The 26,563-nt window shown below is 49.4% G+C and overlaps 1 protein-coding gene across 8 annotated transcripts in view; it reads right to left on the bottom strand.

Moving 5' to 3' along the window:
• DLG3 (discs large MAGUK scaffold protein 3) overlaps positions 1 to 26,563 on the bottom strand; it is a 116,345-nt gene that overhangs the window by 61,416 nt on the left and 28,366 nt on the right. The window contains exon 1 of one of the 8 annotated variants that reach the window (XM_033138153.1): positions 20,746 to 21,203. The exons of 6 other annotated variants lie outside the window; for them this stretch is intronic. In XM_033138153.1, the coding sequence (XP_032994044.1) occupies positions 20,746 to 21,111 (366 nt within the window). In that variant the 5' untranslated portion in view covers positions 21,112 to 21,203. Of the gene's footprint in view, positions 1 to 20,745; positions 21,204 to 26,563 lie in introns of those variants that run through there. One more of the 8 variants, XM_033138150.1, reaches the window with a different exon arrangement.

The raw sequence follows: 26,563 nt of genomic DNA, 5'->3' as shown, positions 1-26,563 counted from the left end.
TCTTACAGCTTTGGGAGAGTGCCTTTTGGCCCCCTGGTGGCTATGCTATGGGGTGTCACTGGGGCAGTGGTGAACGGTGCCGCTTGGCTGCCCGAGGCAGCAAACGTGGAGGCACCCCCGGGGGCGGGGTGGTGCTCCGCAGCGTCCCTGCATCCTGACATGTGCGTTGTGACGTCACGACGCACGCGTCAGGACAAACAGCACATGTGCCACGGAGGCGAGGGGCAGGCCAGCGAGGTGGCATCATGCTTGTGACTGGTGTGACACCCCTTGCTATCCTGCCCCTCCCCTCTGCCCCTCCCCATTGTATCCAGCAGCAGGAAGGGAGAGCGCATGCCGGCTGAGCGAGCAAGCCCAGCCCCGCCACGCTGAGCGAGGTTTCTGCCGGCGGCGGGGCTCGGCTTGGGAGTCGCCAGTCGTGGTGGCGGGGCCGCAGCCCCGAGTGTCACCCCTTCCAGGGTGGAACACAGGGCGGACCGCCCCCAACGCCCTGCCCTTGCTCCGCCCCTGCACAGGGGGCTATCTTAACTCCAGTGCTATTTAACATCTATATATCTGTTGTGAACAATCATTAGGGGCCTGGGGAAAATGCAGATGGCACTCAGTTCTATTTCTCAATTACAACTGAATCAGGATGGGCCATGCAGCCTGGATACAATGGGGAAATGGATGAAGAAAAACAAGCTGAGCTTGGATCCTGGCAAGGTAGAAGCACTGTGGGATGAGTAGCTCCTCTGTCCAAGAAACTGGTCAGTTATCCACTCTGGATGAGGTTGCTCTGTCCCTGAAAGAACAGGCTCATAGTTTGGAGTGCTTCTGGATCCAACTCTATCGCTCAGGTAGCATCAATGGCTAGTACTGCCTTTTACCAACTACAGCTGGTTTGATAGCCACGAACATACCTACAGCAGAATAGCCTTGCCACAGTACTTCATGCAATAGTTACCTCAAGACTAGATTATGCATTCTACGTGGGGCTTCCCTCATGTTTTATCCAGAAGCTGGAGTTAGTGCAGAATGCTGCAGCACAATTGCTGACAGAAGTCAGGCCTTGTCACCTGTGCTAAGAGATCTGCACTGGTTGCCGTTTTGCTACTGGGCCAAGTTCAAGGTGTTGTTGTTAGTATTTTAAGTCCTTAACAACTTGGGACCAGTTTACCAACAAGATCGCCTTGACTGACACATACCCACTCAATTGTTTTAGTCAACAGAGTTGGCAATACTTCAAGTGCTACATAAAGCCCATTCTGCATTTGCAGGAACTCAATTGTTTGGTGTGGCAGCACCTACACATTGGAACTCCCTCCCTATTGAGATCAAGCAGGCGCCTTCACTGTATTCTTTCCTTCTTCCTGGGGAAAACCAAGTTTAGTCAAGCCTACCCAGAAAAGCGGGTGTGAATTTTAATCTGTTTTGGTATTTTAACCTTGCATGTTTCAAGGTGGTTGTTGTTTTGTTTGCATATAAATTTTATGAAGCAAATGCATACATACATAAAATCAGTTCAATAGCACATATAAAAACCATTATACACCCACCCACACCCAGAGTTAAAAGTGACCCATATAAAAACAATTTCAAATTCAAGACAGATACTAATTGAGGTAACTGCCATAATAGCAAGCACCACTTGAAAGACTTCTTGAAAGGGGGACATCTTAAACAGACTTTGAAAAGGCAATGGAGGCAGTTCCAAAATGTGGATGAAGTTACATGAAAAGCCCAATTCATATACTGCAAGGAATGGACCTCCTGATAAGCTGGTATCTGCAGGACACCATCTCCTGCAGAGCACAGTGATAAAAGGTATGAGACAATTATCTGGGTTGTCAAACAATGAACGGTGCAAGGTCACCTGTGAGCTTCATGGTTCATGGAGGGGACTGGAACCCAAGCCACCCTGGTCCAAGTCCAACAATCTAACCACGGCATCACACTGGCTCCCTTCAGAAGGTGGGGAGAGGGGAGATATATATGGAGAAAGGTGACAGAACAAAGGCTGGGGGTTCTCTGCTGTCACCTGATGTCCTAAGCCAGGAGGCAGAAACAGAAACACGGATCCAGCCCCAGTTGCACAAAGAAGAGTTGTGTCATGTCACACCAACAGCAGAGTGGGGGAGTTGAGCAAAGGGGGGGGGGAGCCAAGGAATGATCAAAGGTGAATCTGGCAGGACAGCAGCGAATGCATCTCTCCACAGCTTTTTGCCACAATAGTGGGACAAGCTGAAGCTTCATGTTGAGAAGCAATTGTAGCCCTGACTGCCAAACGGTGACAGCAAGGAAGAAAAGAAGGCCATCACCTCCTTACCCTGCTGGGGAGTTTCCAGAGGCATCTGGCTGTAGGACACTGGACAGATGGACGCTGGCCTGATCCAGCAAGTCTGCTCTTTAAGATCCTGGCACGGTTCCACACTGTTTTCCTCTCTCTCTCTCTCTCTCTCTCTCTCTCTGTGTGTGTGTGTGTAGGGAGAAAAGTACTAATAAAAAGGCAGCAGCTCTGCTAGTCTAAGCTTGCTTACTTGGAAGCACATCTCTCCGGGATCTAGTAAAGTTTACTGTTGACAGGATTAGGCTAGAAAGTGGCCATGAATATCCTTAGTGTAATAGGAAAAGATGGCTGGGTCTGTATCTAGGCCAGTTTTAACAAAAGGGGATGGAGCCATGAAAACATGGATCTGCAAATGACACTAAACCCAGGAAATGGGGGCAGGGTAGGAAACACTATACAAATGAAAGGATGTTGTTGTTCAGTCGTTCAGTCATGTCCAACTCTTCGTGACCCCATGGACCAGAGCACGCCAGGCGCGCCTATCCTTCACTGCCTCTCGCAGTTTGGCCAAACTCATGTTAGTAGCTTCGAGAACACTGTCCAACCATCTCATCCTCTGTCGTCCCCTTCTCCTTGTGCCCTCCATCTTTCCCAACATCAGGGTCTTTTCTAGGGAGTCTTCTCTTCTCATGAGGTGGCCAAAGTACTGGAGCCTCAACTTCAGCATCTGTCCTTCTAGTGAGCACTCAGGGCTGATTTCTTTAAGAATGGATAGGTTTGATCTTCTTGCAGTCCATGGGACTCGCAATGAAAGGATAGGATTAAGGTTTTGGACTGACCCTTTGCAGCCTGGGGCCCATGAGTGAAAGCAGCATAGGGGGCAGGTACCTAAGGTAAAAGGTAAAGGGACTCCTGACCATTAAGTTCAGTCGCGAACGACTCTGGGGTTGCAGTGCTCATCTCGCTTTACTGGCCGAGGGAGCCGGCATTTGTCTGCAGATAGCTTCTGGATCATGTGGCCAGCATGACTAAGCCGCTTATGGCGAAGCAGAGCAGTGCACAGAAATGCCGTTTACCTTCCCGCTGGAGCGGTACCTATTTATCTACTTGCACTTTTGACGTGCTTTCGAACTGCTAGGTTGGCAAGAGCTGGGACTGAGCAATGGGAGCTCACCCCATTATGGGGATTCGAACCACTGAACATAGGCTCTGTGGTTTAGACCACAGCGCCACCCGCTTCCCAGGTACCTAAGACCCAGTGGCAAAGTGCAGCCCCTCATATCTCTTTATCTGATGCTTGGAACTCTCCTCCGACCACACCCTTCACAGGTCCTGCTTTGCACCCAGATCATTTTCCCTTGGCTAGAATGTGGCCTCCATCTCTGATATTGCTTTGAGATGCAAGACTTGTTGAAATATAGTTTTGTTAAGAAGCCTGAAGCATTTTTACTAGGTATGGTAGGTACAGACATTGAAAAGAAGGATATTAGACTTTCCCAATTCGCTGTGGCTGCAGCTAGAATTCTTCTAGCACAAAAATGGAAACAAGATGAATTACCGACGGTAGAAGAATGGACAGTGAAATTGACTGAATACGCAGAAATGGACAAATTGACAGGAAGAATCCGGGAGCAGCGGGACCAGAAGTTCATCAAAGACTGGTCAAAGTTTACGAATTACTTAAAAGACAATTTACAATTGAATACGTTAATAGGACTTCAAGAAGCTTTGTAGTTAATTTGTAGAGTTATCATTGTAAGTAGGATAGTAGTAAGAAAAAAAAAATTTGTTTGATAGTTGTAAGCAATGGTTGATTTAAGAAGTATAATGTTAAGTTATAAACTAGAAAGCCATGTGAAGGGGTTGAGGGAAGTCATGGCTTGTTAGCCAAGGATGAATGTAAGAAAGTTTTTGTTTGAATGTGGTATTAATTGTAGTTTTAATGTAAAAATAATAAAAATTATATTTAAAAAAAGAGAGAGAGAGATGCAAGACTAATGCGCAAAAGTGAAATAAGCATTCATTGCTCCTCCCACTTTTGATTCTGGCCCTCCCTACCACAGACAAATGGCCCTCAGAAGATTGACAAGGAGGAGGAGATGATATATAATGAATTGAAAAAATGTTCAAAATGACATTTGTAAAAAAAAACCAGAAGCATTTTTGTTAGGGATCTTAGGACAAGATCTGCCAAGGACAATAAAGAACTTATTCATGTATGCTACAACAGCGGCAAGAGTCTTCTTAGCACAAAGATGGAAGAATGAGGAAACTCCAACAAAAGAACAGTGGCAGGAAAAACTGATGAGCTATGCAGAATTGGCAAAGTTAACATATAAACTACATGAGAAGGACAACTGTGATTTCAAGGAAGAATGGGAACTTTTTACAAACTATTTAAAAAATCAACAAAAGGATTTGGACTCCTTGGCAGGTTTTGATTAAACATCCACAAATTTATTAGTAGAACATACGATAGATAAGGTAATGATATGTACAACTTCAAAACATGCAGAGAATAATATGCATAAACAAACCAGAGAGGGGAGCTGAGGAAAGTCTTTGGAGGGTGAGGGAGGGAGGGAAGGGGGGGATGTAATTGGTTATATTGTTTGATAATATGCTTTTGTTTAAATTTGTTCAATAATTTATTTTTTTATTTTTTTAAAAAAAAGATTGACGAGGAGGAAATGCAGCCCTTGGGATGAAAAATGTCCCTCCATCCCTGATGTAGCACATATAATAGAATCATAGAATTGTAGAGTTGGAAGGGACCGCGAGGATCATCTAGTGCAGGCATAGGGAACCTTCGGCTCTCCAGATGTTTCGGACTACAATTCCCATCATCCCTGACCACTGGTCCTGTTAGCTAGGGATCATGGGAGTTGTAGGCCAAAACATCTGGAGAGCCGAAGGTTCCCTATGCCTGATCTAGTCCAACCCCCTGCAATACAGACCCTCCAGGTGTCCCTATTTTCCAGGGACAGTCCTGGATTTACAGAAGCTGTCCCAGTTTCTGATCTGATCCTGGAATGTCCCGCTTTTCCTTAGGACGTCCCTATTTTCATGGGAGAGATGTTGGAGGGTATGGAGTTATCGGACGCCCGAGCCACCTGAAGGCAGCCCTGTATAACGAAGTTTTTTAATGTTTAATGTTTTATTATGTTTTTATATATGTTGGAAGCTGCCCAGAGTGGCTGGGGCAACCCAGTGAGATGGGTGGGGAAGAAGAAGAAGAAGAAGAAGAAGAAGAAGAAGAAGAAGAAGAGGAGTTTGGATTTGATATCCCGCTTTATCACTACCCGAAGGAGTCTCAAAGCGGCTAACATTCTCCTTTCCCTTCCTCCCCCACAACAAACACTCTGTGAGGTGAGTGGGGCTGAGAGACTTCAGAGAAGTGTGACTGGTCCAAGGTCACCCAGCAGCTGCAATGTGGAGGAGCGGAGACGCGAATCCGGTTCCCCAGATTACGGGACTATCGCTCTTAACCACTACACCACAATAAATATTATTGTTGTTGTTGTGGAATAGGACATCCCTATTTTCATCAGAAAAATATTGGAGGGTATCGCAATGCAGGAATCTTTTGCCCAATGTGGGGCTCAAACCCACAACCCTGAGATTAAGAGCCTCATGCTCGACCAACTAAGCCATCCCAGCTAGGAACCATACAGCTCCCTGAGAAGGCTGCCAAATGTACAAAATGGTACAGCAAAGATAGAGAGCATGGTGGGCTCCAGAAGTTGCTGGACTCCAACTCCCATCAGCCCCCTGCCATCACAGTCAATTGTCAGGGGTGATGGGAGTTGGAGTCCAATGACTGGAGGACCACAGGTTCCCCACTCCTGTAATACAGTGAAATTCATTATGGGTAGAGATTTATATGTGTGTGGGGGGGGAATACCCACAGAGAATACGAATAACCAAGGAGGATTCTTACCATGCCTGAGAAGCATGTGATGATTTCATAAGTAGAAATACAGCCCTGCTGATAGCATTTAAAAGCAAACGTCATGAAGTGAGTCATGAATGGGAAGGAGCCATTGTGGTGTGTCGTTTTGCTCAGGGTTGTATGCCGCCTTGGGTATTTTACAGAGGGGTGGAGTACAAATGCCAAACCAAACAACTAAAATTAATCATCAGAGAGACTCAGGTTTGAATTCCCACTTAGCCACAAAGCTACTGCATGACCTTGGGCCAGTCACACACTCTCAGCTTAGCCTACCTAACAGGACTGTTGTAAGAACAAAATGGGGGCAGAGGAGAAACCATATATACCACAGGTGGAGAGCCAGTTGCCCTCCATATATTGCCGGACTCCAGATGTGTACACATGATACATTTAACACACATTTTCACAAAGAATCCTGGGAACTGTAGTTTACCCTTCACAGAGCTACAATTCCCATAACCCTTAACAAATTACAGTTTTCCGGGGGGGGGGGTGCGTGCACGCACACGCTTTAAATGAATGGTGTGTTTGCTGCCTAAAACTCCCATCATTCTTGACCAGTGGCCATGCTGGCTGGGCAATGATGGGAGAGTTGGCCCACACCCCAGTACATACAGTCCTGAGTTTGTTGGAAGAAGAGTGGGATAAACATGAAAATGAAAAAAAAGGGGGGGGCATTAGCGCAAGCAAGATTCAAGAAGATGCACAGCAGACTAATTGCTGGTTAGGGTGCTGTGGGTGGAGGGCACCGTGTTTTTACCAGGATATAGAGATACTGAAGAAGATTCTGAGAAAGGAAATAGTGCAGGGAACACATGACCTCCAAAAGCACTAAAAGGAATAAAAATGTATTATGCTGTGCTCTGTGGCAGCTTTCAAAAACCATGCATGGAGGAAAAAGAACTACAGAGCCTCAGCAGAAAAATAAAAGAGAAAGTCGGGGTCAACTCCAAAGGGATATGTCAAATAACCAGCTGGTCTCTCGGGGTTTCCTAGAATGCTCCATTTACTGCTCTCACCCACGCCAAAGTGCCTAATTGTGCCACCTGGAGACCAAGGCATGTTTCTGAGAAGCAAATGCAGGACGGAAGGTCAAGGAACACTCTGCCTGTGACCAATGCCTATTTTGAGTTCAGAAACATTTACCTAGTTCAAAATTCCAACATCAAAACAACCATTGATTATAAAGAAGCAGCTATAATGGCAGACACTCTCAGCAAAAAGCATTTTACCCAGAAAAACAGGACCATTGACCAGTTATTGTAGCAAAGAGAGCAGAACAGCCTACACAAATACATTATTTATCAGACTTCATCAAGACAGCACTTGTTGGGCGCTATAGGCACTACAGCCAAAAAGATCAGAGGGCAACACATTGGCAAAGGCTGAGTTAGCTAATGAGTTTGCTCTGAGAAACACATGGTGAAGGTGCCTGCCTAATATCAACAGGCAGGGAGTTCCAGAGAGAACTCCGCTTCCCTGTCTTCACCTCCTCTTCCCTGTCTTCTCCCTCTGACCACTCATTGCCTTCCCACCACCACTCCCTGGGCTCTGAGCCTTCTTCCTTTCGTTGTTCCCCAGCTGGTTCCTCCCACTATTCCTCTGCATCCAACCAGCCCATAACACCAACTCAAATAACAGGCTCAAGTCCCCCCTCAGCTGTTAAAAATCAAACAATTTACTACTGTATTGTTCTGCCTCTTGTGGATCTGGTGAATATTACAATTGCAACGTAAACTTTTCTAGGACACACCACAAGTGTGATTTTTTAAAAAACAATATTTTTATTAAAGATTTTATTGATTTACAAAGGTATTGCAATGTCTCTCTAAAGGTCAGGGTTGGTGTAGGGTGTGATTGTGCATTTATGGTTGGCTTTGGTGATCTTTGGTTTCCTGTGTGAGTGGGGTTGGTGGGTGTTTTGGATCAGGTTAGCCATATTGATTTGTATGTTGTCGGTCATTGTCTTGTTGGGCTGTGTGTGTGATGAAGGGGAACCATACCGGGGTGAAGGTGTCTTCTTGTTTGTCCCCGTGTCAGTTTCAGGTTACTGGTTAGTTTTTCTAGTAGGGCTGTTTCCCATACTACCGGTACTTGGTACCACTGGTCCATGCTTATTCCTGACAGGTCTTTCCAGAGTCTGCTTATGGTGTTTCTGGCTGCTGAGAGTAGGTGGGTTATGAGTTCTTTGTGGTGTATGTGGACATTATTGTCTTGGAAGAGGTTTAGTAAGACCAGTTCTGGGGTGATTTCTAGCACTTGCTTGGTTATCTTGCATATTTCTCGTATGGTTGTTGTCCAGAATGGTTGGATTTTGGGGCACTCCCACCACATGTGGAGGTATGTGCTGTGGAGTTGCACCCTCTCCAGCATTTTGATGAGGTTCCTGGCGTATTAACACTAATTTTCTTGGTGTTGGGTACCACCTGTAGGTTAGTTTCAGGGCGAGTTCTTTTCTTTTCATTGATATGGATTTAAAAGGGGGTACAAGTGTGATTTTTTTAAAAATAAAAACCCCATATGTTTTCAAAGCCCCAACCCTGTCCAGGTATTCTGGAGTCTGATTCTTGAGGTTTTGAAGAACTGTCAATAAGAAGAGATCTGCCAGACCAAATGAACACTGTGCAGCAGGTGCCAATGGGAAGCTCACAAGCAGGACCAGAGTGCAGCAAAGTTCTTCCCAGATGTGATTCCTAGCAACTGGTGTTCACAGACATACAGCCTCTGACAGTGGTGGCAGAAATAGCCATTGTGTTTAGTACCTGTGATAGCCTCCTCCTCCTCCTCCTCCTCCTCCTCCTCCTCCTCCTCCTCCTCCTCCTCCATCATGAATTTGTCTAATTCTCTTTTAAAGCTACCCAAACTGCTGACCATCACTACCTCCTGCAAGATGCTCTCCAAGGATGGGGCAGCTGTGGCCCACAGAGAGGAAGAGGAACCTGGGTGATATGAGCCGTAGCAACACTGCCAGTGGGTTTTTGACAGTCCATGGAAGGGACTTGCCTCATTCCAAGGTGTGTTTGTTAATAGAGAATTGGATCAGAGATGGCCCAAGACGTTTTGCTATCTGAAGCAAAAGGCAAGATGCAGTCCTGCCCAAGAATTCTGAAACAATTAATCTTGGAATGCTCTGGCCTGAAGTAATAAAAAAGCTGATCTTAAACTGACAGAGACTTTATTGACATCATATATATATGGCTCCGCTGCCAAGACCAGGCTCAGGGCGGCTAACACTGAATATAAATGAAGTAAAAACATTTTTAAAACCCACAAAAAAGCAACAAAACAAAACAAAAACAGTTGATTAAAATATAAGTTAGAATACAGTTTAAAATGCAGCTTAAAATGCAGCCTCGTTTTAGTAGTAGCCTAAAAAACAAAGCCATAAGGAGAAAAAACTTCAAATATTCAGCGGGGCCAACCATCCATGCTGGTCCTACATGGGCCAGCAAAAAGAGGGAAAATTTATATACAAATCCCATATAAGGGGTTCCATCAAATAAATAAAGGGGGAGTTAGACTGAGTCCAGCCCAAAGGCCAGGCGGAACAGCTCCGTCTTGCAGGCCCTGCGGAAAGATGCCAAATCCCGCAGGGCTCTGATCTCCTGCGTTAGGGCGTTCCACCAGGCCGGGGCCAGAGCTGAAAAGGCCCTGGCCCTGGTTGAGGCCAATCTAACCTCCTTGGGGCTCGGGACTTCCAAAGTGTTGTTATTTATGGACCTTAAGGTCCTCCACGGGGCATACCAGGAGAGGCGGTTCCATAGGTACGAGGGTCCTAGGCTGCATAGGGCTTTAACGGTCAAAACCAGCACCTTAAATCTGACTCTGTACTCCACCGGGAGCCAGTGCAGCTGGTAAAGCACTGGATGAATGTGATCCCGTGGCAAGGACCCGGTAAGGAGCCTCGCCGCGACATTCTGCATCCGCTGGAGTTTCTGAGTCAGCTTCAAGGGCAGCTCCGCGTAGACCGAATTACAGTAATCAAGCCTGGAGGTGACCATCGCATGGATCACTGTGGCCAGATCAGGGTGAAAAAGGTAAGGGACCAACTGCTTAATACGGCAGAGATGGGAAAATGCCGCCTTTGCTGTAGCTGCAACCTGCGCCTCCATATAGAGGGAGGCATCGAAGTTTACACCCAAGCTCTTGACAGAGGGCACTGGCATTAATTGAGAGCACGCAAGAGATGGGAGTTGGCCCCCCAACCCCATGTCGTCCCGATCCAGCCAGAGGACCTCTGTCTTCGAAGGACTGAACTTCAACCAGCTCCCATGCAGCCATCCAGCCACAGCTTCCAAGCATCTGGTCGGTGTGTCTGGGGCCGAGTCAGGATGGCCGTCCATCAACAGATAAAGCTGGGTGTCATCTGCATATTGAGGACAGCTTAGACCAAAGTTACGGACAATCTGGGCAAGGGGGTGCATAAAGATATTAAAAAGCATTGGGCACTCCAATTGGGCACACCAAGGAATGTCGCAATTACAACTCCTTCCCTACTGCCACCCTCTGTCCCCGGCCTGAGATAAAGGAGTGCAGCCATTGTTGGGCTGTGCCCTGAATCCCCACGTCGGCAAGGCGGTGGTCCAAAAGTTCGTATATATATATTTATCTCAACCCGTTCTAGAAAAGCGAAAATCCTTCGAGTGTAGGATAAAGCAGACACAAAACAACAAAAACAACAAAACTATGTACAATAGCTTTACTGAAATAATAGACCCTGTCAGTGCTATTTTCTAGAAGAATAGATGCTGGAGCTCCCCATGATCTTCTCCCTTGTTCTCTTAGAATGGCAATGCCGCCTACCCAAGAGGTGCTGGAGCTGAGCTCCAGTGAGTTCCAGCTGAAAAAGAAGTCCTGGACCCTCTTTACCCAATTCTGGCAATGATAAGTGTCTCCTTATAATCAGGGGCGTAGCTAGGTAAATTGGTACCCGGGGGCAAAAAAAATTGTCAAATCCCCCCCCCAGGCACGGGAAGGTCAGGTGGTACCCGGCGCAGAAAATTTCTTGTCAACCCCCCCATTGATTCCCCCCCCCCGAGAAAATGGTTTTACGTTATTTCATATTTTCTTACAAAGGAATAACAACAAGTAATAATAATAATAATAATAATAATAATAATAATAATAATAATAATAAACTTTTATTTATATCCCACCCTCCCTGGCCGAAGTCGGGCTCAGCGTGGCTAACATCAGATACCGTATTTTTCGCTCCATAAGACGCACCTTTTCCTTCCTGAAAAGGAAGGGGAAATGTTAGTGTGTCTTATGGAGTGAAGGCTTAGCTCCCGCTGCCTCCCACCCCCCTGCTGCATTTGGCGGGAGGTGGGGGCGGCAGTGGAGATGTTGCTGGATCCTCCCCGCACCTCCGTTCTGCGAATGGAGGCTGTGGGAGGATCCAGCAACATCCGCTTCGCTCCCCTCTGCCTCCCCCCACCCCCACCACGTTTGGCGGGAGGTGGGGGCGGCAGCGGAGATGTTGCTGCATCCTCCGCGCCACCCACCAATCCCCAAAGCAGCCTTTTGCGATCGGTGGCAGGGCACGGAGTGGTGGAGAAAGCAGCATCCCCGCTATTTTCTCCACCACCTCCCCGCCACCAATTGGTGCCAGGCACGGGGTGGTGAAAGCAGCGGGGATGCTGCTGCTTTTGGGATCGGCAGCAGGGTGCAGAGTGGAGAAAGCAGCATCCCCGCTTTCTCCACCCCACGCCCTGCCGCCGATCCCAAAAGCATCCCACTCCCTGTGCTCATCCCCCTTGCTTTGAAGGGAGCTGGGGACAGGGGTGGACGCTCACCCCTCGTCCCCAGCTCCCTTCAAAGCAAGTGGGGATGAGCCCTCTGAAGGGGTGCGTGGGCCTCTTCAGAGCAGCTTATCCCTGCTTTTTTTAAAAGGGAGCCAGGGAGAAGGGGTGAGCGTTCAGCCCTTGTCCCCAGCTCCCTTCAACACAAGCAGGGATGAGCCATTCTGAAGGGGTATCCCCGCTTTTTTTAAAAGGGAGCCAGGGAGAAGGGGTGAGCCTCCTTCGCTCTCCCTCCCAGCCTTTTAGAGGAGGAAAACCAGAAAAAATAATTTTTCCTGGTTTTCCCCCTTTAAAAATGAGGTGCGTCTCATGGTCCGGAGCGTCTTGTGGTCCGAAAAATACGGTACATAACATTGGTATAAAATCAAACAATAATTAAATTACCTCCTAAAAACATCTCAAAATCAAATTAAAGTCTAACTAGATGACTTTCCACAGGGTTAGGGTTGGGAACAGTAAGTGTTCTCTGAACTGAAATTTCAGCCTTCATGACATAGGAAAACTGCCAAGTGAACAGCTATTTTGGTGGAGGAGGGTCAAGATATTAACCGATATGCATGAAATTTCATATATAGCTATATAATCCCTAGTATGGTAAGATAAGACCTTCGGAGCAGGCATTCCCCCCCCCCAAAAAAAAATCGACATTTTTTCGAATTTTTTTTCCAAAAAAAATTTTTTTCCTTGATAATTTGTCACCCCCTCCATTATGGAATCCAGGGCCCTGCTTATAATTAATTAAGCTCAGTTTAATTCTCTAGAAAATGTAATGTTCTGACCTGTTCTATCCCCTCCTGCCCCTCACCATTTATTTATTTTTTAATTAGGTTTGGTTAATTAGTATTTGGTTTTCTTTTATTATTCTATCAATGCTAACCTTAAAATCATTTTTTTGTGTGTGAGAGAGAGGGGGGGAGGGAGGGAGGGATGGAGAGATAACTACGGCACCCTTTCTCGTTACACATACAGGATGCTTGCAGTTGCAGTTGAGCCTTTGTTCAGCAATGGTGATGATGAGGCAGCACCCTGCACCATACCTGAAAGCCGTGTGTAAGCTTTGGGGAGGGGGTCTAGGGAAGGCCATATGGCACAAACAGCTCTGTCCCCAAGCACCTTGTGCCACCTCCCCGCTCCATGAGGCAGGAAAGGGCAGCCGGAAGAGAGCATCCCATTAGGAAATCAATTTTGCACAGTGTCAGAATGAGGTCCTCAGTGTGGTGACACATACCTTTTGGAACTCCCTGCTGCTGCATGTTAGACAGGCGCCACCATCTCTTTTGTCTTCTTTGGCTAAATATGCCTCTCTTTCAACAAGCCTTCAAAAATCTTTATCCTAGTTGCCGGTAACTGCTTTGAGTTCAAATTGATTTTACGTATGTATGTGCTGTTACTGTTTTAAATTCTTTTTAAAATTGCTATTATGCAAGTAATTGCTTTAACTGTTTTTATCGATGACTGTTTTATCTATGTTATTATACTGCAAATCACTTTGAGATCCCCCATGGGAAGTGATTCATGAACGAAATAACAATATGAACAGTATCTGCTTTTTTAGTGTTTTAAACTCTCATTTTTTGCTACATTTACTGTACATCTTAAGATGGTTGTCTTAAGTTCAAAACCAACAGATACCTTCAAAAGCAAAACAAGATGGAAACAAAACAGACACCCATGGCAGAGATCCATTCATCCAGATGGGAAATCCCACTGAAACAAATACATATTTGGTTGTTTCCTGTTTAAAAGATAAGAGCCTGCTGGATCGGTTTAATAGTAGGTTTCAGTCTAGCTAGCACAAGAGCACTCTGTCCAAGTGCAACTCTGATCAACTGGTATTTAGAGGCACACTCTGAATGTATCTCAGCAGGAATGCTATTCCACAAAACAAGGGCAGACATTATTATTGATGTTCATGAAGAGGATGGTGGTGATGACTGGGCTGGCCTTGGTCAATTCCCACAGCTAAGGCTGGAAAGGGCTAAAGTGAGGATTCAGGGGAGGGGTGTAGTGGCATCCCTCCTTGTAAGAACCTGGGCAAGTTATATTTTGTGTGATGACAGAAATGGAACAGCAGGTGTGCCATGGAGAGAAGAGGTGGAGCTACAAAGCCACACCTGCTGCTGTTAGGCAGGTGGGGACTGTCCCTTCACTCTGTGTGTACTAGGGAACAGGCTCTTAGCCCAGCTAGGAAACCCGTGTCTCTCCAGAAACTGCTGGATTTCCACTTTCCTTCCTGACCCTTGGCCATTCTTGCTTATGGAACTTATGGTAGTTCATCTCCAGGAACACCTGGAGAGCCACAGAAGCACTTGCACCCCCTAAAAAAATACTCCTCCTATGATCTGCCGACTTAGCACAAGTAACTGTGCAGTGGCACCCTACAGGTAGGAAGTGGCCGATAGCTTGCCAATACACCTCTGATGCCAGGGAAAGAGCCAAGGCAAAACACCTGTCCAGCCACAAAGAACTGTTGGCAGTGGAGCTGCTTCGGGGGAAGTGGAAAGCCATCACAGCCAAGCACCCTACTCTCACAGTGGCTCAAGAGAAGAACCCTGCAAACAGGGCCCTAGAGCAAGAGCACTCTCCTCTTCTGAGGTTTCCAGCAACTGGTATTCAGAGGCATTTTCTGCCTCCAACCCTGAAAGGAGAACACAGAAGCCCAGGTTGGTAGCCATCAATAGCCTCCCTCTCCCCTTCTCCAAAAGTCATCCAAGCTGGTGACCACCGCTGCCTCTTATGGGGAGCAAAGCAGACGACCTAGACAGCAAGGGGCCCGTGGCCGGGGCAGGATCAGGAGTTCGAAGATGTCACAACACGCGCGCGCTTCAAAGCCTGCGAGGAGGGGCGGCCCAGGGCCGACATTCCTTTGTCACTGCTCAACGAACCACCATCGCTAAAAATAGCTTGCCGGGAGAGGCTGTGGGGGCTTTTCCACCCTCCGTCACGGTGACTGCCAGAACCAACTCATCGTGGCAGACGCCCTGCCTGGCACAAGGCAAGCTGGACAGCCCCAGAGAAAGGTCTCGCTCCCACTCCGCCCAGGCTGCTGCGGGGCTTCTTCCTCCGCCCCCTGCCCCCGCGCCGTGCCGCCGCCAAAGCAGCCTGGCGTCCCGCACCGCTCCCTGCCCAGCGCGTGGCTTTCGCTCATGCCAGCCGGGAAACTCGGGCTTCCTCCCACCACCTCTCGCCACCTCCAGGCTCTGCTGCTTTCTCCATTCCGCCTTCCCGCCTCGCGCTCCCTCCTTTCCACATCCTCCTCTGAGAACTCCCTTCCCTCCTCCGCCTCCACCTCCCAGTGCCAGGATGAAACTCAATTCCTCTCCCGAATAGAACAGGAGTAGCCATAGCAACCTCCCCCTGCCAACCTCCCCACCTCCAGAGCTTCTCCGTCCCCATAATTTCACATTCTCCCACCCCGCCCACCTCCTCACAGTTACCTTCCTATGGAAATGAGCCCTGCAGCCCTTGGCTGCCCATTGCAGGCCTCCCCCACTGGCGCACCCGTCTCTAGCACCCCAGGAACCACCTTGCCACCTCTCCTATCCCCCAATGCCGCCTCCACCCGCCCCAAATTTCTTTTCTTTTTTGAAGTCACATTCCTCACTTCGCCACCCACTCCTTTTGCCTCAGGCAACCTTAGAGGCCGGTCGCTTTCAGGTGTCCTGAGACACCCCCATCCCAAGGCTCCTCTTTGATCTCTTGCCCCTGAAGAACTTCGCAGCTGGAGCATCAGCCAAACCACTGTAACCAGAAGAATGTGGGGGGGGGGGAAACAGCTCTTCTCCACCCCACCCACCCACTCCTGGGAAATCAAACTTTATAACCTAGATATTGCCTACACACACACACACACACACACACAGCTGCAGCTCAGTGGCAGAGCATTTGCTTTGCATGCAGAAAATCCCAGGTTAATTCCCTGGCATCCCCAGGTTGGGCTGGGATGTGCCCCCCCCCCAAACCCCGGAGAGCCACTGCCAGTCAAGCATAGACAATAGCTGGTCTAGGAGGACTAAATGTCTGACAGCACAAGGCAGCTTCCCTATGTTCCTCTCAGATGCAATGGGCCATAGCTCAGCAGCAGAGCACCTGCTTGGTACGCAGAAGGCCCCAGGTTCAATCCCCAGCCTCTCCAGTCAGAGCTGGGAATATCCCTTGCTTGAAACTTTGGAGGGCTGCTGCTGCCAGTCTAGCATAGACAATGCTGAGCTGGCTGGGCCGACAGTCTGGCTCTGTATAAGACAGCTTCCTATGTTCCTCCTCTATATATAGGTGTGAATTCATTAAAAACCCAAAAATAAATAAATGTGCCTTGTCACAAAGGACAGCAACCAGGTCTCCTGTCTAGATGCTAGCTGTTGATGGGCATCTTCAAGGCTCCTGGTGTCCCTTCTGGAAATCTTGCCTGACTAAAACCCTGGAGAGATGCTGCCAGTCAGTGTAGACAACACTGGGCTAGGTATGGCTTGATTCAGTTTAAGGCAGTGTCCTATGCTCCATGTCTACAAGTTGAGGTCGAGGTCTGCCCCCTCCAGAGTCTTAAGGATCAGCTACTAGCCAATTCAGCTTCTTTACATTTTGGGACATGGGTGGCGCTGTGGTCTAAACCAAAGGGCTTGCCGATCACCCGCGATAGGGTGAGCTCCCATTGTTTGGTCCCTGCTCCTGCCAACCTAGCAGTTTGAAAGCACGTGAAAGTGCAAGTAGATAAATAGGTGCCACTCTGGCGGGAAGGTAAATGGCATTTCCGTGCGCTGCTCTGGTTCGCCAGAAGTGGCTTGGAAGCTGTACGCCAGCTCCCCCGGCCAATAAAGTGAGATGAGCACCGCAACCCCAGAGTCGTCCGCAACTGGACCTAATTGTCAGGGGTCCCTTTACCTTTACCTTTACATTTTGGCTGCCTGGTTTTGATACAAGGACATAAGACTATTTCATCCATGGCAGAAAAAAAACCAGTGTGTGTTAAATTAGTGCAGGCATAGTTTAACTTCCACTGTAAGAAGAGCCTCACTAGATTAGACCAATCAAGACCAACATAATGGCAGAACACCTGCTTTTCATGCAGAAGGCCCCAGTTTCAATCCCTGGCATTTCCAGGTAGGGCTGGAAGGAAACCCTTGCCTGAAACCTTGGAGAGCCACTGCCAGTCCGTGTAGACAATATGGAGGTAGGTGGATCATGGGTCTGGCTCAGTAGGAGCTTCCTATGCCCCTGTTTAAATCAACCCTTTTTTTCAGAACCACGCAGAGTGGAATCTTGCTTTGTTTTTTGGGGGAAGAGTCCTAGCTCAGTGACACAGCACCAGCTTTGCATGCAGAAGGTCCCAGGTTCAACTTCCAGGTAGAACTGGTGTCAGTCATTGTAGACAAAGCTGCCATCATCATCACCACCACCATTATTTACCCACCCTTCACCCCAAATTCCCAGGATGGGTCACAACAATTTAAAATGCAACATTGAAAACCATTCAAAACAAATTGCAATCACGAGAATAAATTGTGTGAATCATAGAGTTGGAAGGGGCCCCATGGATCATCTAGTCCAATCCACTGCAATGCAGGAATATGCACCCATACAGGGCTCAAACCTGTGACCTTGGCGTTATCAGCACCACGATCTAACCAACTGAGCTAACCGAGATGAGTGACAATGATTTAAAATGCAACATTAAAAATCATTCAGAACAATCACAAGAATAAGATGGGTCCTAAAAATATGCACCTTAGGTGTTAAAGGGACTTGAACCTATAGAAGTGCCTAAGGGTGGGAAGCCCACAAGTAGGGCAATAGCTTTCTACTGCTGTTGCTCCCCAGGAAAATGGTATTCATAAGGTATACTGCTTCTGAAGATGGAGGTACAATATACTGTAGCATCATGAACATATTTGAGTTGTCTCCTTATGTGGGTAAAAATGTCAGAACTTCTGGACCAACATCTTCTGGCTCAAAGCAGCATTTCAGAAAGAGACCTGCGTTGGAGGAGGTGGGAGGCAAAAGCAGTTCTATCTCCACCTGGTGCTCTGACACCCCACTTCCTGGAATCTGAGCAGCAGGCAGGGATCCTAACAGTTGTCATTCATTGCCAACCTTCTCTGGTTGCCCCATATTTAGGACCCATGCACCAACCTATGCACACACATTAACGGAAGGGGGGGAAAGCTAATTGATATCAGGCACAGATACCTAATTAAGCCATTACAAATACCTTGGACTCACATACATACCAGGACAAACATAGATGTGCACACACAAGCAACTTTCTTTTGGGTCTGCTTTCCCATTCTGTCACATCACCTGTGCCCCCCTTCAGGTTGGCTTGCCAACAGTGGCAAAGTGCCTGTCCACTCCCTAGCAGCAGCAACCTGCCCCCCTCCTCCCCCAGAGCTGGACGGGGCTGAAAGTGCAGTGGTGACAGCTCTGTGATAATGCCATGCTCTCTTCTCATTGGAATCACTGCTCATTGGTAGAGCATCTGCTCTGCATGCAGAATGCCAACCCCCCCCCCCCCAATCCTCAGTCTCCAGGTAATGCTACGAATGTCCCCTGCCTGAAAACTTGGAGAGTCACTGCCAGTCAGAGTAGACAATCCTGAACTGGATGAACTAATGGTGTAACTCCGCATAAGGCAGCTTTTTATGTAACTTAATTCTGCTTGCAGAACCTGGCATGCCCAACTGCAGAATTTTCCTAGGGATACGGGAGGGAGGGAATTTTCGTTTGGATAGAGAAGGAATAGCATGTTTAAAAGTAACACTGGAGAAGACGGAAGACCTCTTCTTCCCTGCCTAGCTGTCCGACCCCACATTACAGGGTTGGTAGTTGGATAAGGCTTGCTGACATCAACTCCAGTGGGGCACAGGAGGAGCCCAAGAGGTAGGCCTCAGGACAGCCACGCTGCGCTTTCAGAGCTCATCATATGCGCGAGATTTCGCTCACATGCCTCTGCTGCTCCGCTGCAAACCACAGGCCAGAAAGGGAGAACCCTGGGTGATAACCGGGTCGATGAGGGGAGGCGGTGCTCAGAGGGGTGCTGTCCACCCCCCCTCCCCCTTCTGAGAGCGGGTGGAAAGGCTGCCTAGCTGCAGGGGAGGCTGCGGTGTTGGGGAGCATCGCATACGCTTGACTTTTGAGCGGTGCAGAAATGAACTTGAGGAGGTTCCGGCTCTGTGTCAGAGGCTCCCAGCAGGCGGAGGGCAAGCACATATCACCACCGCCGCCTGGAAACAGCCCTCTGCCCGCTCATGCACGCCTGCGCGCGCGCACACACACGCTCCTGAGCACGTGTGGCAGAAAGGGGGCAGTGAGGGGCAAAGCTCCACCATCCCTTTTTGCCTAAGAGGGAGCGACACCCCTTCCCCAAACACGCGCACACATTCTCCCTCTCTCTCTCTCTCTCTCTCTCTCTCTCTCTCTGATGCTTGGCAAGCAATTACAGGTAATACCAACCAGTAACCGCCCCCGGGCTCTGCTCCCCACTGACAGCCAGCCTGGCGCGGCAGAGGAGAAAGAGGGAGAGAGATGCTTGGCGCTCGCTCCTTCCTCGTCTGAGGCAGCTTAGCAAAGCGCACTGCCTACACGCACTACACCCCAGTGAGCAATTCTGCCTGCTCCGGTCCAGCACATGTTCAGGCGCGGCGCACATCCTCGCGTGGCGTACTGTGCATGCAGCGTGCACGACCAGGGCCAGCCCTCGCTCTGCCTGATGGATGGCTGGGAGGGGGGGGGCATGTTTCTTTAGGCAGTCATATCTGGCTCCCTCTCTTCTTTCTTTCCTTTCTTTCTTTCTCTTTCCTGGCAGCCTTCTCTGACCAGCACTGCTCGGTTGGACAGCAATATCAGCAGAAGAGCTGTTCTCATTCTCTCTCTCTATCCCCACCCCCCCACCCGCGCGCATCTTATCACTGCCATCTTGGGAGGGATGCTTGCACTTCCTGAAATCTATCTGACAGCCAAACGGGAGAGGGGGAGGCAGAAGGCACCCCCCCACACACACACCACATTCCCCCAGTGTGGTCATCCAGGCACTTAGACCTATGGCAATGGGGCACATTGAGGATATAAACGCCAGGAGAAAACATGGAGAAATGGGATTAGGCAAAGCAAGGGTCTCCGTTGCCAAGGTGGATGCGTGGGTTTGGGATGAAGAATACAGCGGGGGTGGATGGGTCATCGGAGTGCATCTGCCTGGCCCCCCCTGCTCACCCGCCCTAGCACATTCTGACCCCTGCTCGGAGGCTGGCAGAAGCCAGACGACCTCGAGTGGGAGGTGGTGATGACAGCCAAGAGAACGTGGCAGGCTCAGGAAAGGTGGTGGACAAACCCAGCCTCCATTTTATTGCCTCGCAAAGCATGCGGGCTCCATCCATTTTCTCAGCTGGCTGGGGTGTGTGCGGGGTGGGGGTGGCTGCCGGTGCAGGAGGCAAATAAGGGAGGGGGTGTCTTCCAGGTCCTTGGAGAAGGAGGGGGGAGATGGGAAAGAGGGCAAGAGCCTCAGCTGGGTTATATAAGGAGATAGACATGGAGCACTGGGGCAAAGAGGTGCCCGCAGCTGATTGGGCGTGCGGGTTCCCTCCCGGGCACGCTAGTAAGGGTAGCACTAAACCCTGGCGCCGGTGGGTAAGCCATGTGCCCAAAAGAAAAGCTCCCTTCCGCCTGGCACGGATGCCATTCTCCGGACTAGCGCCTTGCCCTGCCTTTTTCTCCTCTTCCGAAGAGGCACCCACCTGTTCATACCAGTCGCGGTTCGAGCAGGTACACTCGGGCCACCAGCCAGGGCTGCCTCCGTTCATCTTGGGGGTCCCACCTCCACCTCCTCCGCAGCTCTTGGCCGGGCCCTGCTTGGGGGGCGCAGGGGGCGCGTTGTCGCAGCGGGAGGTGGGGATGAGCTTGCCCTTGCCACGCGCTGTGGGAGTGGCGCCCCCTGCTTGCGAGGGTAGGGTCTGCGAGCCGTAGCCCCCATACCCGCCCGCGTACTGCTGCTCCTGCTGCTGCCACTCGCCGTAGCTGGGGGGCTCCATGCGCCGGAGAGCCGCCATCCTCGTCACCTCGTAGCATTCCGGGCACCGGCAGCAGTGGTGGTGCTTGTGCATCTTGTCGTCCCTGTCCAACCGAGCCTGCCTACGCGCAGCAACCCAGAAACAATGGGGAGGATGGGGGGAGAGCCCCCCACCACCACAGCCACCACCACCACCGTCTCCCCTCCGCCTCCTCTTCCTCCTCGCGGCGCGGGGGGAGGGCGAGCAGCGAGCGCGCACACCCCGGTTAGTTCCGAAGGCGCAGCGTCGTCAGCGCATCATCGCGGCGGCATCGCCGCATCGCCCAGCCCTTCAGCCCCTGCCAAGTACGGAGGAATAAGAAGGAGCGGTTTTACCGAAGCGGCAGCGGCAGCGGCAGCGGCAGCCTCCCTTCGCGTGTCGTCTGCCGCTGCTGCGGGGATCGGTCGCAAAACAAGCCCCGTTCCTCCCCAGGCGAGGTCAGGCGCTAAAGCAGGCGCTGCTGCGAGGCAGCTTCACCCGGGCCGTAGGATGGCGAGGATGCTGAGGCTGGTGCTGATGCTGCGTTCGGTCCCTAGACGGGAAAGGAAGGAGGCGAGCGCATCCCTGGCTCGCCTGCCTCCCCGTTCTGCGCGCCGCAGCCAATGAGCGCGCGAGGCCGCGGCAGCGCCGAGAATGTTAATCAGGGGGGTCCTTAAAGGCACAGAGGCAGCCCACCGAGGTTTCCCTTAGCTTGACATTTCTCGCTTCTCCAACCAACCCCCCGCACGCGTTTTATCTTCACTACAGCCCTGTGAGGTACGTCAGCCTGAGATAAGGCTACTGGCTCAAGGTCACCCTGCCAGCTCTGCCCTCACTGCCCCGGGGGAGGGAATTTGACTTCTCAGGTCTTCAGAGGGAAATCTAACCCCCTGCACCACGCTGGGTTCTTAAGCATATTAGGACCTCGGGTTCCAAGTGGGTTTAAGGGACTGCAATGCGAGGTAGGGATCAGTCAGACTAGAAGCCCAGGGACAGCTCGCTGGGTGAACCTGGACCAGTCACCATCTCTCAGTTTGACCTGCCTTCCAGGGTTGTAGTGGGACTATATTACTTTTGGAGGGAGGGAACTATATTACTTTTCCTTGGACTCCTTGCAGGAAAGGTGGGAAACATAGAATCACAGAGTTGGGTGGGAACCTGAGGATCATCTATTCCAACCCCCTGAAATGCAGGAATATGCAGCTGTCCCATACAAGGATCAAACCTGTGCCCTTGATGTTATCAGCACCATGCTCTAACATCTGATCTATCCAGTGGTCACATATAGAATATTTAACGGAACAAACAAATATGTGCAGAGAACTAGACCTAGGACTAAGAGAGGGCACTCCACCTGCCCCTGCCTCCATCAACAGTCTAAAGCTCCCCCATCCCTAAGCCTGCCCTGTTCCATTCTCATCTCCTATGCCAGGATACAGTGTTCATTCCTCCATTCCGACTTGCAAGCCTTAACTACTCTTTTGCCCAGGGTTAGCAACACAGTTCCCTCCAGAGGTTGCATCTTATGGGCTTAGCTCCCCCCCCCAAAAAAACTAGGCCTGCTGGTAGTCAAAAAGGTGGCATTTCTTCACTCAGCACAGACCTCCCTGCATATTCTTCCCCCACCTACCAGAAAAACACCACCCATTTCCAGCCCACCTGCTTGCATTTCTTCTCCAATCCTCTTCTCCCTTACTAGGTGTGAGTGGGAAAGAAGCAAATCACCATTCCGTAATGTCGGAAGCTGGCCCCACAAAAGCTGAGATCTGCGTGATTAGCTTTTAAGAATGTAAGAAGAGCCAGCTGGATCCATGGGCGTAGCCAGCGGGACAGCTGTCTCTCCTAAATCAAGTAAATGAATACTTAATTAACTGAACAATTGCATAGCAGATAACTTGGTTTTGCCCCTCCATATAAAGCTTGCCTACACAGCATCTTAAAAAGCAGAGACATCACCTTGCTGACAAAGGTCCGTACAGTATAGTTAAAGCTATGGTTTTCCCAGTAGTAATGTATGGAAGTGAGAGCTGGACCATAAAGAAGGCTGATCTCCGAAGAATTGATGCTTTTGAATTATGGTGCTGGAGGAGACTCTTGAGAGTCCCATGGACTGCAAAAAGATCAAACTTAACCATCCTTAAAGAAATCAGCCCTGAGTGCTCACTGGAAGGACAGATCCTGAAGTTGAGGCTCCAGTACTTTGGCCACCTCATGAGAAGAGAAGACTCCCTAGAAAAGACCCTGATGTTGGGAAAGATGGAGGGCACAAGGATAAGGGGACGACAGAGGATGAGATGGTTGGACAGTGTTCTCAAAGCGACTGGCATGAGTTTGGCCAAACTGCGGGAGACAGTGAAAGATAGGTGTGCCTGGCATGCTCTGGTCCATGGGGTCACGAAGAGTCGGACACGACTGAACGACTGAACAACAACAACATAAAGCTTGCCCCCCTAAAATAAATCCTGGCTATGCCCATGGCTGGATCAGACCAATGGCCCATCTAGTCCAACCTCTTGTGCTCACAGAGGCCTATGGGACGCACACAAGCAGGACCTGAGTGCAACATTCTCTGCAACAACTGGAATTCAGAAGCATTGTTGCCTCTGAGAGTGCAGGTAGAACCAATTTCTCTCATTCTTTTATAAAAACCACCCAAATTGGTGGCCATCACTGCCTCCTTGAAAGAGAGTTCCATAGTTGAACTATGCACTGTGTGAAGAAGGAATTTGTTTTGTCTGTCTTCAAACTTCCAACATTCTACTTCAATGGATAGCCCCAAGTTCTAATAATGATAACAACAACAACAGATTCCTTATACCCTGTTCACCTGATTGGGTTGCCCCAGACACTCTGGGGAGCTTCCAACAGAACACACACACACACACACACACACACACACACACACACACACAATGTCAAACATTAAAACTTTCCAATACAGGGCTGCCTTCAAATGTCTTCTAAAGGTTACACAGTTATTTATCACCTTGACATTTGACAGGGCCTGGTGAGGGAACCGCCAGAAAACCCTCAAAGGTGGACCTCAGTGTCTGGGCTAAACGATGGGGATGGAGATGCTTTTCTCTATTCCACCTTCTCGACGCCATGCACAATTTTACACATTACTATCATGTTGCCTCTCACTTGCCTTTTGTTTAAACTAAAAAGTCCCAAAACATCTAGGCTAAAGTTCTGCAAGCCCCTGATTTAAGGTGTGATTTATTGATGTTTCTACTTCGCAAACTGGGTGACACTGCATCTCACTAGGTTAGCTGTGCTTGGCCATAAACCTGTTAGGGTTTTGGATAGAATAGCTGTGCTCTTAAGCCATGTAGACTTTGAAAAGGCACCATTTTCAGACATTAGCTAGGACTAACTCCAAGGCTTTTATTCTAACTGCCTCTTCCATCCAGCTCAGGCATGGGCAAACTCAGCCCTCCAGATGTTTTGGGACTATAACTATCATCCCTAGCTAACAGGACCAGGGGTCAGGAATGATGGGAGTTGTAGTCCCAAAACATCTGGAGGGCCGAGTTTGCCTATGCCTGATCCAGCTCAACCTAGAATTTTAGAATATGGAAAGGGTGGTGGTGGAGGTGGGGTGTGGTAAACTGGTGGTGTCAGATCAGGAATCTGGGGCACAAGCCCAGGGCCCCACTCAGCAGAATCAGTTCCCTGCCTGGAGATGCTGGGAACTGAACCTGGGACCTTTTGCATGCAAAACAGATGCTCTACCACAGAGCTAACTTCTTCCCTCTTCTGTAGCAGTTTCCTCTTGTGCATAAGCTACTGCTTCCATATCATGCTTCGAGGGAAAGAGCCACTAGCTTCCATATTGTTGGGGGAGGGGGTTGCTTGACCTTCCCTGCTGGATTGTTGGGCAATACATCACATTCCTAAGGTGGCTGGAAACAGGGGGCCAAGTCACAAAGGGTGGAAAGAATGAAGCCTGGAAAAAGAGGACAGAAAGGAGGTGGGTTTGTCTCAGCTCACAATCTTACCCCCAAAGAAGGGTGTTACCAGAGGTGTACCTAAGGGTAGCCTATGCTGGCCCCCACCAAGGGTGCAGGCCCAGGGCAGATGTGCAAAATTCATACCTCTCCACTGTGGCCCACCCACCCAGCCACCTGCATGCTCCCCAGGCCATTCTTCCATGGGTGCTCTGGGTGGCCAGGCAAGATGCCCAAGCTCATTTGGGTGCCTTGTAAGAGCTCCTTGCCAAGGGCACAAGGGACGAGGAGGCTGATATAGCACCTTGCCAAGGGTGCAAGGGAGCCTAAGTATGCCTCTGCCTGTTACCTTCCTGTGCCCTCCTCTTGGCTGCAAGAGAGATGCTTTGAGTAGAAAGAGATACTGTGAAACTTCCTGGGTTTCAACTTAGAGGGAAAGCGAAATACTACTGCAAATCCTCAATGTTCATATAATGCAACTGACACCTCACAGGCTTAGCCAGCCAGCAGCTTCCAGTGTGATGGGCTGAGGCTTTAAGGTGCCACCTGTCTTAAGAAGAGAAAGTAAGAAAAGAAAAGAAAAGAAAAGAAAAGAAAAGAAAAGAAAAGAAAAGAAAAGAAAAGAAAAGAAAAGAAAAGAAAAGCCCTTCTGGATCAGGCTAAGAGGGTGGGCACCTGGTCTAACATCCTGTGCTCACAGTGGTCAACCAGATGCATGTGGGAAGCTAAGAAGCAGGAATCTGAGTGCAACAGCGGCTCTCCCTCCCTGTGGTTTCCAGCTGCTGATGTTGAGAGACAGCCTGCCTCTAACAGTGGGTGTCTCTGGAGGATGTGCTCATCCACCACTCAGAATTTTAGGGAAAACTGGCCCTTTCCCCTGCGGAGTCCCAGAGCACCCCTACAGCCCCAGAACATTCCCCAGCAATCTGTTGTCTGTACTCTGGGATGATAAAACTGGCGTGGCAATGTCACACAGACCTTTGGGAAAGCAGCCAGGCCAACAGTGAATGGGAGGGGAGCAGAGTAGCAATGGAGAGCTAGGCTGTTCCTTCAGCCACCCCCTGCTCTTTCTCCTTTAAATAAGGGACTTAATGCAGCAGATTTCTGAATGGCTGCTCCCTCCTCTTCCCTGCCCACTCACCCGCTAGCCAATCAGCAGGAGAACTGGAATTGCAGCAGCCAACAGTTCTTAAAGGCACCCAGGCCCTAGAAACCATTTTTAGGTTTTCTGTTGCTTGCAGAAGAAATATTCTGCCACTGTTACCTTGGAAAAGGAGGTTTGGCTGAATATTTCCCCAGCTCTGCCATGGGTGCAGCCTAGCCTCTAATAAGTCTGTTATGAAGGGTGCATTTCTCACCAGAAGCAATAACTGTGCATTTGACAGCCACCTTGCAGTCCAGCCCAGGGACCAACACACATTCCTGAATGTGCCATGTGGATACATGGAGGAAGAAGCAGCTTAAAACAGCAGTGGGGATTTTTATGATGTCGCTAATTATGCAATTTTATGAGAATTACTTTAACATTTCTGTTTATTATGTATTAGTGCCAGCCTCATACCCAGCGTTGTAAGAAC

This window comes from Lacerta agilis, chromosome Z, assembly GCF_009819535.1.
Source record: "Lacerta agilis isolate rLacAgi1 chromosome Z, rLacAgi1.pri, whole genome shotgun sequence".
Classification (NCBI taxonomy): domain Eukaryota; kingdom Metazoa; phylum Chordata; class Lepidosauria; order Squamata; family Lacertidae; genus Lacerta; species Lacerta agilis.
Note: the sequence above shows the minus strand (reverse complement) of the source record. Positions and strands in the feature narration are given on the sequence as shown.